This window comes from Ammodytes marinus, assembly GCF_949987685.1.
Source record: "Ammodytes marinus genome assembly, chromosome: 4".
Taxonomy (NCBI): domain Eukaryota; kingdom Metazoa; phylum Chordata; class Actinopteri; order Uranoscopiformes; family Ammodytidae; genus Ammodytes; species Ammodytes marinus.
In genome coordinates this window covers 16,163,242-16,180,093 of record NC_137233.1, presented here as the reverse complement: position 1 = coordinate 16,180,093, position 16,852 = coordinate 16,163,242, and the positions used below count along the sequence as shown (strand labels likewise).

The following is a 16,852-nucleotide window of genomic DNA, read 5'->3' as shown; positions in this document are numbered from 1 at the left end:
TAACTACAGATATATTCATTCATTCAAGTTTATTTAACCTCCACACACACACACACACACACACACACACACACACACACACACACACACACACACACACACACACACACACACACACACACACATTGTAAGACACTGACCACTTGTTCTTTAACATCCTGTGCCCTCAGGCTTGGATGGTGGCAGGGCTTTCTTCAATGCGGTGAAAGAGGGCGACACTGTGATCTTCGCCAGTGATGATGAGCAAGACCGCATCCTGTGGGTCCAGGCCATGTATCGGGCCACTGGCCAGTCTCACAAGCCTGTCCCACCTACTCAGGTCCAGAAACTTAACTCCAAAGGGGGTGCCTCGGCCCAAATGGACGCTCCCATTTCTCAGTTCTGTAAGTAGCACCGAAACACAACACGGTCACTTAAGCAGAAAGCAGTTTTCAGCCACAAAGCAGTGAAGAGCTCTAACTTCATAAATGTCTCACGCCATGCGCTCAACACTGCAGTCACAAAAACGTGCTGGTAGAACTAACACACAAGCACGCACGCACATGCCTTGATCTCTCACAGATCCCTCTAGCATCTGAAGGACTTCCACTCATTGTCACCACTCCCACAGTGTTTTTGAAGGTGCAATCCCATGCTATTCCATCAGTCTGTTCACAAGGAACAACCAACCCGGAAAAGACTTTCATCACACAGTGGCAGGATCTGGCTTGCAAACTTAATCAAAACTAAATAGGTCACCACACATATGATTTGAACATTCAAGCCTGCTGGAGTTAAAGTCAGACTGACAGTGCCAGTGTGTGCTGCTCTCGTCCTGACTGTAGGCCTGCTCTAATCCAGTCATAGTATTAGAGGGCAGCTGTGGTTCTGAGACAGTTTCTCAGAAGGATCCCCTTGTCACAGAAATGACGGCCAAGCCAGGCAACATGTCTTAATAGTTTTAACCAATCTGTCACTGTACTTGCACCTCTATGCAGCCCACAGGTCAGGTAGCAAAGTGAAGGTAAGACTATACAGTAGCGTGGCATCCGTACCAACTTCTGTTGTAACCGTCTCTGTTGTTCCCCCTCATTAAAGAAGGGCGAAATATTTATATTTTTTGTGAGTATCACCATTAATTCTGCCAGCGACATTTTTCTTCACACTATCTGAATATACACAAGTTGGTTTTTACCTGTGCTGTCAGTTCTTATTTGAGATAATTAAGCAAATCTTTGCCCATAATTACACTAACATAGATCTTTCTGTTCTACCGAACTTAATGTCACATACTTTTTTTTTACCAATCCACAATAATAGATCCTGCTATTCAGAAAAAAACAAGACTTTTTGTGTGCATCGTTTGACTCCATAGTTTAAGAAACAATTTATTTTTTCCCACTCTAATGAACAAGCTCGTTATTTATTTTTCTTAAATAAATTGGAGTCCAAATAATTGGCATTATTAACTCAAGACTACAAAATGGACACCCAGAGTCATAGTAATAATAATACAATTGTTATGATGATTTTAATTAGCCTTTTTGTAAATCATATCATTGGAGTAAAACTCTAAAAGGAGACGTGAATTGGATCAGTTACTCAGAATCCTATCACATAAATTCTATGTTGTTTCTCCATTGGTTTCTTTGTCCAGTATGTGATTGTTCTTGTGGTTAGTTGACTCCTCTGATGCCAGCTGTTGCCATTCAAAGCCTCCTCACAGTGGCACAGACCTCCTACCCCCATCCCTGAAACATTATGGCACACCACGCGTACATGTTTCACTCCCTAGTGGTCTTGAATGGCACTGGGACCATAACATACACACAGCCCTCCTGACTCTGCTGCAGTGGATCAAAAAACGAGAGTCCTATGAAGGTTCTGAGTTATCAGCTCAAATTGTGAATAATTTTCTTTTCTTCCGCAAAACAACCAGTTTCATACTAGATCACTTAAATATGTTTTCTGATGAATGTCAAAAGTAGTATTGTGATGGACTTTCCATATAATGATCTGAGGATAGTGAGGATATTGTACTCCATTATTTTATGTTTTAAATACATACCATGTCTTGTGGACACATATTCTAAATCAAAGATGCTGAGCTATCCTAATTTTCCCCCCTGTATAGGTCCAAACCAAAAACGTATTAAAGTTATACATTTCCTATATTGCAACTCAATAGAGTCCTTCCGTGTGACCCTCAGTGCCTGGTGGACAAAACATTTAAAACTCCACACCTCCAGCAATGCAGACCTTTTTTTTAAATAATGTGTGTGGTATCCAAGCAGTAATCCAACCGGAATTAACCTGGAAGACATAACTATGACATTATCAGCGTTAAGATATTCACATTGTTCCTCTGTCATTTAAGTCATTAAATCCTCTTGGAGTCATAACCACATCAAATCTTAAAAACACAGAAATTAAACATGTATCATGCAGTTGGACTTACATTTTCTGAGAACAGCTTTATCTTTAATATTTATCACAAAAAAAACATCCAACCTTTGAGAAAAAAGATACTCCTGAATGATGTTTTTCTTCAGTCTCAAAAGTAAACCAATAATAGTTTTACATTAGTATACATAAGTGGGAATTGTAAACAAAAACTGCTAAAAGCTAAAAAGATTTTAACATGCTCATTTTAATTGTGCAAATATGCCAGAATGTGAGGGGGAAAAAACATAGCCAGGCAAAAACACTTTTAACATTTGACGACAATATTTGACGACTTGAATGAGGGCTTGACAACATGACACTGTTTTCACAAGTTCAGATTTACCAAGAATGATATGCACTATGCAGACTGAAAGACTGTCTGTAATCAGTGGAGTGCTCCTTTAAATCATGTTAGAGCTGACTTACTATTTAATGCAAAAATTGTGTGTGTTATCTGACTGGTTAAAATACTTTCCCTATACCACCAATAGTGTCCCTACTGGATTTATTTGAAAATGTCCAGGACCTTCATAGTCTCTCGGCTTAAAAAAAAAAAAGACATGGGCCTCTTTTGCTCATAAACCTGACTTGGGTTTTACTACTATCGGGTAGGTGTATATGTTTGCCAATGTCCCTTTTATAAATAAGCCCTCTGTTTGATCTGCAGTTATACGGAGTGACAGTACTTAATGTGAAGCTCTTGACTCCTTAAGTACTTGTCCAGAATCCAGAATAAATTAACTGCAGTGGAGTGATGAGGATCGTAACTTCTCTCTTCTTCTTCTTCTTCCTCCCTCTCTCTCTCTCTGTCTCTCTCTCTCTCTCTCTCTCCGTCCTTCTCTCTCTTATATGCCTCAACATCTGTTGTCAAGTTCACATATCCTCACATGTACTCACACACCACCGCTCACAAACTCTCATGTTGGTATATAGGTTGTTGTTTTTAAGTTGTGTTTTCTTCTTCATGCTTTGCCTGTACCCTTCTTGAGTAATGCAGCTGCTAGGTCAGGGTCTCTCGTGATTGCTCTCCTCCAGCCTTGTTGCTAGTCTTTATGTTATTCTGGTTTGTCCCTTCTTACCCTGCTGTCTTCTAGCTGGACTCAAGGGTAAGTGCTTCCCTGTAGCCGGCACAGCTCAGATAATCCCCGCTGATTATCTGACAATTGCAACGTTCTTTCTCTTCTTCTTTCCCTCTATACTCCTGTTTCACGTCTCGCCTCATGTCTTAGATATTAGTTGATAGCTTTTTTTTTTTTATCGACCTCTACTTGAGGGTCAAATGCGCATCCATTCGTGCCAGCATAGGATGCATGTATTTTATTCCAAGAACTTATTATATGACTCAGAAATTAAAGTTAAGGATGATATTATAGTTGTAACTGCATAATTGCCTTCTCTCTTTAGCCACATTGGTGACTGGATCCCTCAGAGTAAAGCAATGCGATGATAAAATGCGGCATACTATTAGGAAAGCAAGTGCAAATTTCCTGTCAAATCGAAAATATGATTATAAATTGATAATATGAATTTATGTTCTGATTAAAAATATGATTTTTTATAGCAGCTAATATCACATGCATTTAACTCAAGAAATAAGTGTTGATAAAGTGTGAATGATGACGGCAGTCGGTGGTGCAGCGATTTCTTTCAAAATGTATTTCATGCATAAGTGAAATTTGTTTGGGCACTTCCTAAGTGTTGATCCTGCTTTACTTCAGAGGGCCCAAATGCTTTTAGTTTTTTCATCCCTTGATGAGAGTTGGCAAATATGTATGCGGAGTATTCTGAATGCCAAAGACAAGGAGTAGCTAATGCCGCCCCTTCTTACGATAAAATACTCCGGACCCCCTTCCCCCCTCCTCGCCCTACCCCTTCCTCTTACAGTAGATGGGCCTGTAGATAGAAGCTAGACCAGCAAGGAGGGATCTCATTTTGATTTCTTTGGACTGCCCTTTGTTTGCCTGAATAGGAGAACACCTGTGTCATATGTCCATACTTTTGTACAAACACAGGACTTTTCATCCATTTCCCCCACCATCTCCCAGAGAATGATACAGTTTTGCCTCTGTCGGCTTCATGCTATTTACCCATGTACTTGCACCAAATTGTATTGCTACCCTATTAGAGTCCTCCGGTAGTGTTATGCCTGTTAGTATGCTCCGTAGAGATCATGAATACACTGCAACATATTCAAGTATTGTCAACTTGCAAATGCGTAGAGAAAAATAAAAAGGAATGCCAAAAAGAGATAAAAAAAAGCAAATTTGAAAATGGCTCTGCAGATGTGCATGACGTTTAAAGCTCAATGATAAAGTCACACTGTTCTCCAGCATGTGATAATGTATACACGTATGCAAGTATACTTGCCTATTCACTTTTGGGGTCATTTGGTAACTTTATTAATGGTTGAAGTCATTAGCATTATTGTAAGTTCTGATAATGTTACTGTAGTACTGAGTGTATTCTGGACTTAAAACTCAATTTCCTTATTTAATCCAACCTGAAGGAGATATAGCCCACTCACTATTTGCCACATCCCCAAGCACCTTCTGTTCACTCTTTGGATGTATTTTTTCTCACTATCTTTAACACTGATTCACCACATCACTTCTTTTGTATCCTCCTGGTCCAGAGTACATCTTTCTCTTGTGGTCATCACTTTTCGTCCAGCACTTTGTCTGACCACTGTCTTTATTGTCCCATGAAAAAGTTGTCTTACCCACCCCATCCTTTTCCATCCTGCCACGCGGTTCACCTCTATTACCATTGACTGTCTTCTCTGAGTGTCTCTAGACATCACGTGATAACTGTCCTACTCTTTTAACATAACCACATACTCTACCTGTCTTGTCCCTCTTACTCCAAGAATCTCTTATTTCCACCGTCCACATTTTACTTGTTGTCTCACAGGTTTTTCTCCTCAGATTGGAGTAACTCATTTCCTGAGGTGTAGCCCTCTGTGGGTTCTTTTTATTATTCATAATATATATAATTTAGTTAAATTCAGTGAAAGTTTAGTACCCTGTAGTACACCCTTTTCCCCTGCCCTCTCACTGACCTAGAGATTTAAAGATGTCCCTCATGCTCAATTTGGTCCCTCAGCTCTGCCCAGCCAAGATCAAGCCTCCACTACTTCCCACACAAATTCCCCCAATTCATCATCACTCATGTCAGTGTCTCATAGACATGATACCCGTCATCAGTACCAAGGACATGACTGCATCTCTATTTTAATCATCCTCATTCCCATCACTTTGTTTTCCTGACAGCTGTACTATTTATCCAGCACAAGAAACTATGATCCGTTCAGTTAAGAGGATGTTCTCTATTATGGTTTTAGAGCATCAAGAACACCAATGTTGTCATTCATGAGTTTCATTACTATTGTTTCATTAAGTTTTTTTTTTCAAAGTTGTTCTTTTCAAAGAGCAGGTTTTTGTTTTTTTGAAAGTCCTCTTGATAAAACAAGGGGTTAATGGCAAAAGTTATGAAGCAAGAAGACAAACAAAAAAACGAATGAATCCGACTTTCTAGGATCCATAACTAGAGACAATCGGAAAATCTCCAGTCAATAACTTTTTTATCTTTTATTCTATTATTCAATCAACAGTTTATACTCCATCTCTACAGATGTTTGGATTAATTTATTATTTATTGCCATAATCCCTTTCATTTTCTATTAGCACACGTTCCAATATTTGTCAGGACCTGAGTGACATTCAACAATCGCGAATGGCAGAATCTATTGAATACATTGAGAAGAATGCATCAGATCTATCTAAAACAGCACTTTTTTTCCAACATGTTCCGGATACTCTCAAGATTAATTTCCCCCTGCAAAACATCAGGGAATGTGACATACTAAGATGCATGCATGCACATACAATAGAATCTCATCCACCAATACTTCAAATCTCTTTACACTGTCTGACACAATGCAAGTTGACAATGTAAGCTGTAAGTGTTTATAATTTGCCCTTAGAAGTAGCACAACCAAAAAAATCCCAGTGTTTCTGTGTTGTAGCGAATACTTGCTGCTTGACTGAAACTCACTGTGTTGTCTCCTCCTCTGAACCGTTGTCTTTTTCTGTGCCGTTGGCCCAATAGACGCTGACAGAGCTCAGAAACACGGCATGGATGAGTTTATCTCCGCTAACCCCTGTAGCTTTGACCACGCCTCGCTTTTTGAGTTGGTGCAGCGACTCACACTGGACCACAGGCTCAATGACACCTTCTGCTGCTTGGTGAGTGAGCCTTTATATCGTCTATTGAAGGGGGGCTGTTTTTGTTATGTCTTGATTTGCAGTGACTCAATCCCCCCTTCTGTGTTTTCCACTGTGCAGGGATGGTTCAGCCCAGGCCAGGTGTTTGTCTTGGATGAGTACTGTGCCAGGAACGGTGTTCGAGGTTGTCACAGACATCTGTGTTACCTGCGTGATCTCCTGGAAAGAGCAGAGAGTGGGGCTATCATAGACCCCACTCTCCTTCACTACAGCTTCGCTTTCTGTGCCTCCCATGTCCATGGGAACAGGTGTGCCCTCATCTCTTCTTTTGTGTTGTTATGTTTTGCGCTTTGCATTGCTGAATAGGATTTGAAAGCACATTAAGTGCTCATTTGAAGCAAATATCAATTGTATTCCTATAGGCCCTCCTATACTTCTTATATACAGAGTGGGTGGATCGCACTAAATCGCCACAAACGCAAAGAACATTTGTCTCATCAGAAGCGTCCTAGACATTTTTTGTCTTCCATCTGTTTAATTTTGCCATATTCATGTTGATTTATTTTTTATGTTATGTCAATTTTGCTGCAGCTTTTTGTGTTACGTTATGTTATTAATCAATATCTCTACATATTCCCTTGTTTTCTACCATTTTCTTTGTTTTCTTTTCTCTGTCCTTTTGTTGCCATAGTCTCTTACTGTCCATATTATTCATCCTCCCATGTGTCCGTTAAAGTCAGAGAGGGCAACAGTTACTGGGGGCCGCTGGGCTATGAGACCCTAATGTCCCCACAGCTCTCCCAGAGCCCTGATCTTCGCACTGCCTCTAAACAAGCACGCATTTTCAAGTTTAGAAAGCGAAAGGATTCCAAAATACCACTCGTTCAAGGGCAAGAAAGGTGAGACATTGTCATTTATTTGTACGTGTAACACAAAAGGGGGAAACTTATCTCAAGCTATTCGCAGTCAGTTCCTTTGGAAGTTTGACGCTTTCAGCCGGAGTTGGAATCTGATGAGGAGGGTGCATACAGTAACTTGAAGCCCTGCAGGGTTACCACTGTGGTTAAGTATGTGGGTGTGATCCTTGTAGGCCAGATGGGCTGAGCACAGTGAAAGTGGACGAGAAGGAGCGCTTCGAAGACATCAAAGAGAGGTTGCGTGTGATACTGGAAAACCACATTGTAAATTTCAGGTGACTGCCCACTCACCGAGACACACAATATTATTCCCATTGGGTATTTGTCCACTGCTATTACATTTTTGTCCACATCTCCCCCCCTCGCAGATACTTTTTCCCCTTTGGCCGTCCTGAGGGAGCGCTGAAGGCCACTTTATCTTTGCTGGAGAGGGTTTGTAAATGTTAAAAGAAATACTTTTTCTACCCCACGAAAAACCCCGACTGGGATGTATTGAGAACAGGTTACATAATACCTCTTTAATTTTGGCCTACAGGTTCTGATGAAGGACATTGTGACCCCAGTTCCGCCAGAAGAAGTTAAAGGAGTGATCCGCAAAAATTTGGAGCAGGCCGCTCAGCTCAACTACCAGCGGATTAAAGAGTACGCTACAATTGAAGGTAACTGGAAGCACACAATCCAGTATCACATAATGACTGCTGGAGTGAATTTGTTTATGGTGTAATGATTTGAAACATCCACTAAACAATCATGCTGGTGAATGCTATGCAATCATACTGTATGGTTGCAGATTGAAATGCTCCGTCAGTGGTTGTGTCAACATTCTTTATTTATTTTTTAACAAAGTAATGCACATTTACTGTCAGACTTCCTTTTTCCGTACTCCAGTTTGAGATTGTGCTTGCCACTGCCATTTATTAAAGGCTTACTTCACCGGTTTGAATATGAAGGTGTATTGAATTCTGAGATCCTATGTAGTATAAATGTGCAAAAAAAATTAAAATCGGTTCATCCTAGCCTGAGAAAAGGCAGAAAGAGTGTTTTTTTTAACCCTAAAAAAACTTACTTTGTAAATATTACTGTGATGTCACAGTAAAAGACATCACAGTAATATTTACAAAGTAAGTTTTTTTTTAACCCTATATTTCTCTTTCTGTGATGTCACGAGAAAGAGAAATATTGGGTTAAAAAAACACTCTTTCTGCCTTTTCTCAGGCTAGGATGAACCGATTTCAATTTTTTTCGCACATTTATACTACATAGGATCTCAGAATTCAATTCACCTTCATATTCAAACCGGTGAAGTAGGCCTTTAATGTTGAAGACATGGTGAATTCCCTCGGTATTTATAGTGTATTTCTGTCCATATCCTATGATTTGTGGCATCCCGGATAATTTGTGACAGCTTGTGTCTGACATTTTCTGTCTCTCAGTCCAATAACTCTCTCCTTTGTTTCAGGCCTGCTTTAGCTCTGTGCTGTTCTGTAGGTCAAGTTGGCTTTTGTGTAGAGGTGTGTGATTAAAAATGCATTCAAATCCAAAGCCCTGAAATCTGTTGATGTGCTGATCTCTCTCATTATGCCTTGACTATTACAGTTGTGCAGTACCCCGGCCTTCTGACATTTAATATTTGGACTGGAATGGAGTTCAGCTTAACTGATGTCCTCTTTGACTCCCAGCTCACAGTAGATGGCTCATTTCCCCCTCCCACTACCTTTGAGCTCTCTGATTCCTCCAGTTGACTATGCTGTTACACCCCCTGCCTTCAAGTAGCAGTACCTCTCCTTTCACTTTTGTCTTATGTTCTTGCTGAAGACCAATAACTTACGCTCCCTGTCTCTTTGCTGTCTGCTCCCCCCCACCCCTCCTCCTCTCCCACAGTCGTGGGCTTTGCCACAGTTATCACTTGACTATGTGATAATTGGCTGCTTTCAACCACATGAATGCTGGACTTGAATTACAAACCAGCATCAGCCACCTGCATGTGCTTTAAGACATAACTACATGGTGTTTCTTTATTGGCATCGATTACATATCCAAAAATGACACACAGTAAATGACAAGACATTTTCCAATTTCTCATCCTCTCTGGCTGTGTCCTTACTTCTAGTTTACCCATTGAAATAATTGACAGAGAGAAGAGAGCTGATGTTGTTTATGCCTTTGAAAGAAATCGCTCAGGGTGCTACAGATACTAAGGATCCATTCAAACCTTACTATCTTGTAATGCTGTGTGAATTTCTGTCCTTGTGAGGTGCCCTGGTTTCAAAATAAACCAAACATTCGGCTCTGCGGTGTTGGCCTCCTGCCCAACAGAATGTGGTTTTCACCTGGACAGCCCTCTTTCCCATCAGCCTGTTACCTCTAGCCTTCCCACCTCTCTGACCCTAGACTCTTGCATGCACCGATCCTTTTTTATAGGGAGAAAGAGGGAAATGTATGAGCACCCTGTCTTCTGCTTGGCGTCTCAAGTGATGGATTTAACCATCCGTGAGTACCTCCATCATCCTCTCCCCAGTCTCTCTCTTTCTCTCCTCCTTCTTTCCAACACTCTTTCACCTCATCCCCTCTTACCCTCCCTTCCCTTCTGCTTCTCCACTTTCTTTGGAGATGTTGCTGCTGCCATGCTTATTTTGTTATCTGTGCCTTTTGTCTGTGTGAGTGAGTGAGTGGAGTAGCGCACCGGTCGAGTGATCTGAGCAGTATCACGCTGAATCAGTTGGGGTCCTCATTTTTTAGAACCATCTGTATGTGATGGACTTGAATGTGCAGTATGGTCTGTAAGCTTCTTTCTTTTAGTTGGATGCCCATCCCTTTGACTTGAATGCATTTTTACATTGCTTACATTGTTATCTCCTCCAGTCATTTGGTCTGATCATGTGTCAGTGGTGTGCTGTGCCGAAATAACAGGTAGGCTTTTATTTCACCGCGACACCACAGATAGCAAAGGAGTATCCATCGATACAGAGCTATTGTACATGGAGGACAGGGCGAGTGGTAGAGTGTATGGATTTAAAAGCTACTGTTCTGTCTTAAATCAATTCAACTCAAGTCACCCAGCGTGTCCTGTCTATGATCCTAGCAGCTGTTTTGTGTGTCTTACCTGTTTAAGACAGTCCAAGCTTTGTCTGTTTGTTAACAAACATCTTATCACTGTTTTAATTTTCCAGTTTTCCACAGGCTAATATTTTAGTGTTTCTATTCTTTATTGTATGTACGTTTGTGACATTTTGTCTGTTGCCTACAAACCTCACTCCCAGGAGCTGAGATCGTCCCAGCAGATTCTTTGAAAGAGTCACATGGTGATGAATTATAACCCCGAGCTCTCCCTCCCACTGTAACGTGACAATAACCGTAGAAACGTGCTAATTCTTAACATCTCCTCTTTATCTCTTCTTTCCCCTTTTTCTCGCTGAAGCTGAGAAAGGTCAAAAAGATCAAAAGGATCCAGGTGAACCCTATGTTTAAGCTTGTAGTTTAGCCACAGTGCACACAAACATTAAACCTCTAGCCCACACCCCTTCACACACACACACACACACACACACACACACACACACACACACACACACACACACACACACACACACACACACACACACACACACACACACACACACAAGTACAAGTATTTTGTGAATACATACAGAAAATATGCATGTTTGCACCGAATTTACCTGTAACACACCTTCCATACAGTATATTATAAACATCTGTAATATACAATCAGTATATTCATGTCTTGGCATGTTTAAAGCAACTATTTTTGTGATGAAGTATATACTTGGAGATTGTATTACCTTATATCAATCACCAGATTGAGTCGTTAGACTGGTTGTATATGGCATGACTATATATATATATGTATATTAGTCATTTGCATACAGAACAATAAAGTAATACAATCTTATACAAAAATAATCGTAATTCATATTTTCCTACATACAAAAGTAAAAGGGTAAAAAGGGGGCACATGAGCAGCATTTGAATATTACCCCTGTCTTCAAATAGTACACACATTAGCTGACATTTAAGGACATACTTTTGATAAGGGGATTGTATATGTCCATAAGTTTTCTAATTGATATTACCATAACCATATATTACCTTATATGATCATACATTCAAAATGTGCGAGTCAATTTAAATACTTAAAGTGTCAGTTTAACCATATTATGTCATGCAGAAAGTTATGGTTTTATTGCAACTTATACTCGGTACAACACATCTATATTTGAATTGTGTCTGGCAGTCAAGTGAAACACACACATATGGAAACATACACACAGAAAGCAAATTAAAAACAAAGTGTTAGAAATATAGTATATTAGATATTGGTGTTCTGTGAATGAACAATTCAATCTATAATATAAAATGAGATATTATATACATTACACACTGTATAGCGCCTTAATCGTAATGCATATGAAACCACAAAAGCCCAGTATGCTTTTCTACTAGACCAAACCACGGATCTGCCTCCAGTGCTCCCCCTTTAAAGGGCATTATGAACACAGAATATACAGTTACTGACTGTAATTCATATCCATATGCTCCATCCATTAGTATTGATTACATTTCCCTGACGGCTTACCCTAATGACTCGAGTGTTACTTCGACTCTTCTAGACATCTCAGATTTCCCCTGATGAAAAACTCAACGGGAGGATCCAAAGCTTAACCTAAAAATCGCGGATCACTATAATTTACCTCGAAACCCCAAAATAAATATGTTTCCATTTGGCTTGAGTAGAAATACCTAAACAATATTTGAGATAACGATTGCAGACTTAATCCCATTACTGTTCTATGTAGAGTTGCGTATATATGTGCTTTTGATTTCAGATTTGTTTAGTCATTCAGTTCCATGTTCAAACTATATGCATATCATTTCACATAGTCGTACTGTTTGAAAAGTCCCATTTCATGACGTGCAACTGTCTTACCTGATCGTACTGTCAGCAGAGGTACAAGCAACTGATTTGGAGCTTTTGTAAATAGATCGATGAGAATAAGTGAAAGAGGGCCAAAGCAGTTGTTTATGTGCAAAAATGTAGTCAATGGCACTGTAAACATATTAATTAATTCTAATGATTGGTAACCAATTATGAGCAGCTGATTTATGAGGAATAACACTACTGAAGTGCATAATGAACCAAAAGCATTATGCATTTAGCTGCATGATGAGTGTTTTACTCAAAACTTTGTATGACCTGCTTCGAGAAGTAATTTTAAATGCAGAAGAAATTAATAATTTTTACAGTGTATGCTCAAGGAGTGTATTTTTGAACCAGTAACATGCAATGCGATAGCTCCTAATATAGAAGGCTTGTTCAGTACCGCTTCACGATATGCATGTTTCTGATGCCACCTTGCACCTCCATCTCAACGCCACACTATTGTCGTGCCTGATACTCTTCCAACATGAGTTCGACTATCCTACAAAAACATATCAGCTCTGTTGCTTTATGACATGCAACCCTAAATACATACAGTATGAGTGGGAACACACTTTACTTGTTATGGGGGTATGCTAGCGAAACATCACAGTGTAAGTGCTGTGTTTATACTTTCTATTAAATGGTCAAAAATATAGACAGGAAACAAATCTTCTGAATAGTCATAAAAATAACCCCCCCAAACCCTCCAGGAATCCTATCTCTGTGCTTGACTAACCACTCATCCCTCACCCTCATCCTTTTGTCTCAGAGAACGTAGGCGGCTTAGTCACGCCTGCCAAAAAGCTGGAGGAAACAATTCGCCTGGCGGAGTTAGTCATAGAGGTCCTCCAGCAGAACCAGGAACACCATGCGGAGGTGAGTGAGAACCGTCTCCTCCTCTCCTCCTCCTTTAAAACACTTTCCCTCTATTATTATACACTCTTATCTCACTCCGCCCCACAACAGGGAGTCAGTCTTATTGTCAGTCGTCTATTAATAAAATCTCCTTTCATCCGTGGCAAACTAAAAGGAAAAAGAAAGAAAAACCCTTTCAAAGATGAATTTAATTTAGGAAAGCTCTATTTGGTGTTCTGCAGAGCATTGCTGCATGGAATCAGAGACTGTGATTTAGACCGACAATTATAGAACCTGGGCACTTATTTTACTCTAAATTTTTGTTACACTACTCATGTTAAATACCTCAAGATTGTACTCAAGACTTGGGTGAATGTAATTTGTTTCTTTCCACCACTGAAATTCATTTTCTTATTGCATCCTGTTTGCTGCTGTAACATTGAGCTGATAGGAAAGCATGATGCAACATGTGCAGTTCTGTAGATCTGAAGGTGATCCATTGTGGTCTTAGAATATACAGATAAAGCAGATTCATTGTATCTCTCTGAATATGCTTGACAGGCGGCAGTCACAAGTTCTGGAGATCAATCGGTACAGTATTTTTATTTTGTTTTTCCCTCTTCAGTCCCCATCACGACCCCCTTGTATGGCATGTGCGCCACTATGGCAGCAGGCACCTTTTCTAGGCAGAGAATGAGCTCGTAGATACTGTGGCAATGGGTGGGTTTTTCAGGCACAGCAGTGGAGAGCAAACTTGTTTAAAGCGTAAAAAAAGGCACTGTAGCTTGCACAACATAATTGTGATCATGAAGCATGTTCATCGGGCCATGAAGAGGTTTCCTTTCTCTCCAAGCATGCTGAACCAGTAAATTTCCCAAAGTATGCCTCATGTAAACCTTTGAAGTTTGATCCACCATAAACATTTCTTTCCCCTCCATCCAGCGATTAATTTCACAGTCCGCACTTGTTCAAGCATTTCTCCCCCAGCTTCTCCTCTTCCATCCCTCTCTCCTTTCTATTTTTAGTTTGAAATATTGAAAAAAATTAAGCCTTTCAGAGAAATGCTTCAAAAATACATTATTGTTCTGTACATCTTCCTGTGTTCTCACTGTCATATGATTGGTGACTGTCCAAGCAGGGAAAAGAGGTATGTAGTAAAGTGGAATGAGAATCTCCCATAATACTCTGTGCATGTCCAGTAGATTATGCCACATCTCCCTACCACCCCCTTCCTCGGCACCAGTACACTCCTTTAGGATTGGTCCCTTATCACGGCTGCATTGATACAGCACAGTCTGTCTGGCTGAACGCTGGGTCTGCCATAGAGCTGTTAGGGTCCTGTATGTGTACCTTAACCGCTATCAAAGGTTGGAGGCCACTCTGCCTGCTGACCTTTGAGCATTTTCCCCTCCCTCACCAGTTGGAAGCTTTTACATTCCTTCCCTTTAACCCCTCCTGTTTCGCAATAACATGCAGTATCTCTCCTTGAATGTGATGGAGAAGAGCTTTGTTTGCTGCCTGTTTCTCTAACACTTGAACTGTACAGCTTGTTTTAATGTTGGGGGTGGGCAGGTAAGTAGAGAGGTAAGTAAGGTTTTGAATGCCTTTGCGGTTGTTAAGCCAACAGTGGAACTTAACTTGAAAAACATAAAAAAAAGAAGCATGCAGCATAGTATGGAAAAGACTGGACCTCAATTATCGAACTTGGCAGAGATGTTAGTCTGAATGATGAGCAAAACCAAGACTGCCAGCAAAGCAACTGCCATACTTCTGCTGCCAAAGGGCGGGGAAGTCCTGATTGTGAGAGAAAAAACGGGCAGCCGAATCTAACGTGTTACTTAAGTAATTGGAACTCCCAACACCAGAGAAGCTGCGTGCTGCAGTCTTTGGTGTGTCTAGACGACAATGTGCATGAATGAGTTACATTCACATCTAGTGGGCAACGGGTTTGTCAGCGATGTGAATGGTGCATAGCCTCTTAGCTTGAGAGAAAAAGCATGCAGTGGGCTCCACATTTGCATGAGAAGAAAAGCACCTTTCCCTTAAATATATAGACTCTGTCATCAATATGAACCTGCAACTTTTTTTTTTTTTTTTTAAGTTGCGTATACGTTTGATGGACAATTAATCCTTTTAAGTCCTAATCAGTAATAGCAGTGGATCAAACTAATTACATGGAAAATGCACAAACACTCGCACATAGTCCAGGCAAGTTTGACAGTGTGTTTTTAATAATAATGTTTGAAAGGAAATACCTCTCATTAATACTTGTCGACGAACTCTCGGCAGGAAAGTAAATAACATGTATTGATCGTATGATCACATTAACATATGAATGAATTCATGTTTTATGTTTGTGTCTGTTCATTAACTTGACCTATCCCTCATGGAATTATTCAGACATATTAACTAATATCAAACAAAGCCTCCCGGCTTGCCATACCACCATAGTCTAACAACACAATATATCTACATTAACCAAACCTACAAGCAGAAACATAATTTAAACAAACACAAAGAATCCAGGATATATCCCACAATAGAAAATACAACAGAAACACACAAACACAGCCCCCTAACTGAGACACAAGTATTGGAGGATTGTATCTCTCATATGTTCTTTTGCTCCAACTCTCCCAGGATGAAGAGACATATTTAGAAAAGGCCAAACAATTATCATTAAAAATGTATTCAACATAAATAGAGCATATAAAAATCCAGAGGTATTTAATTTTTAGTCCAGATGAGCTCCAGTTTTGTATATTATTCCCTTCTTTCTTGTGTCATGTCATACACTGGAACCCTTGTTCACCTGTTAGTTCCCCCTCCCTGCTGTGTCTCTAGGCGTTTGCATGGTGGACTGACCTCATGGTGGAGCATGCAGAGAACTTCCTGGCCCTCTACGCCATAGACATGGATGCTGCTCTGGAGATCCAGTCCCCTGAGAGTTGGGACAGCTTCCCCCTCTTCCAGCTGCTCAACGACTTCCTCCGCACGGACTGTAAGCTCTTGGTGCACTCCCACATTCCTCTTGTGGCCACATCAGGTATTTTTTGTTTATGCTTAAACAAGGGCCCTAATATCTTCTTGCCTCTCTTTTTTTTGGCACAGATCATTTGTGCAATGGAAAGTTCCACAAACACCTTCAGGATCTGTATGCTCCTCTGGTGGTTAGATATGTGGATCTGATGGAGTCCTCCATTGCACAGTCAATTCACAAGGGCTTTGACCGAGAGTCCTGGGAGCCAGTAAAGTAAGGAGCTTCCGTCTTTATATCTAGGCTGTGGGATGGTCCGAGATGCAAGGCTTTTATATTGAGATGGCAGACTGACTGCGTGGAGGCTGAGAAAATCTCGAAGAGCACCTGTATTATTCACCCCAGCTTCCTGTAGGTTCCCTTTTAAAGAATGAGCCGAGATTGGGCTGAAGCACCTATTTATTTCTGTGAAAGAATGGGTTATTTATTCAAAACATAGATTTTGACTAATGTACGT

At 40.4% G+C, this 16,852-nt stretch overlaps 1 protein-coding gene across 10 annotated transcripts in view; it reads left to right on the top strand.

Moving 5' to 3' along the window:
- Positions 1-16,852, top strand: part of cadpsb (Ca2+-dependent activator protein for secretion b) — a gene marked incomplete at both ends in the record, with an annotated part of 59,701 nt that overhangs the window by 31,460 nt on the left and 11,389 nt on the right. For 2 of the 10 annotated variants that reach the window (XM_080026689.1, XM_080026686.1), the window contains 9 exons: positions 171-383; positions 6,532-6,668; positions 6,768-6,955; positions 7,738-7,839; positions 7,933-7,996; positions 8,100-8,223; positions 13,273-13,379; positions 16,203-16,359; positions 16,470-16,611. In XM_080026689.1, coding sequence (XP_079882815.1) covers positions 171-383; positions 6,532-6,668; positions 6,768-6,955; positions 7,738-7,839; positions 7,933-7,996; positions 8,100-8,223; positions 13,273-13,379; positions 16,203-16,359; positions 16,470-16,611 — 1,234 coding nt within the window. Of the gene's footprint in view, positions 1-170; positions 384-6,531; positions 6,669-6,767; positions 6,956-7,737; positions 7,840-7,932; positions 7,997-8,099; positions 8,224-9,985; positions 10,055-10,982; positions 11,016-13,272; positions 13,380-13,919; positions 13,950-14,496; positions 14,506-16,202; positions 16,360-16,469; positions 16,612-16,852 lie in introns of all 10 variants that reach the window. The other 8 variants (XM_080026685.1, XM_080026688.1, XM_080026683.1 and 5 more) reach the window with 8 other exon arrangements.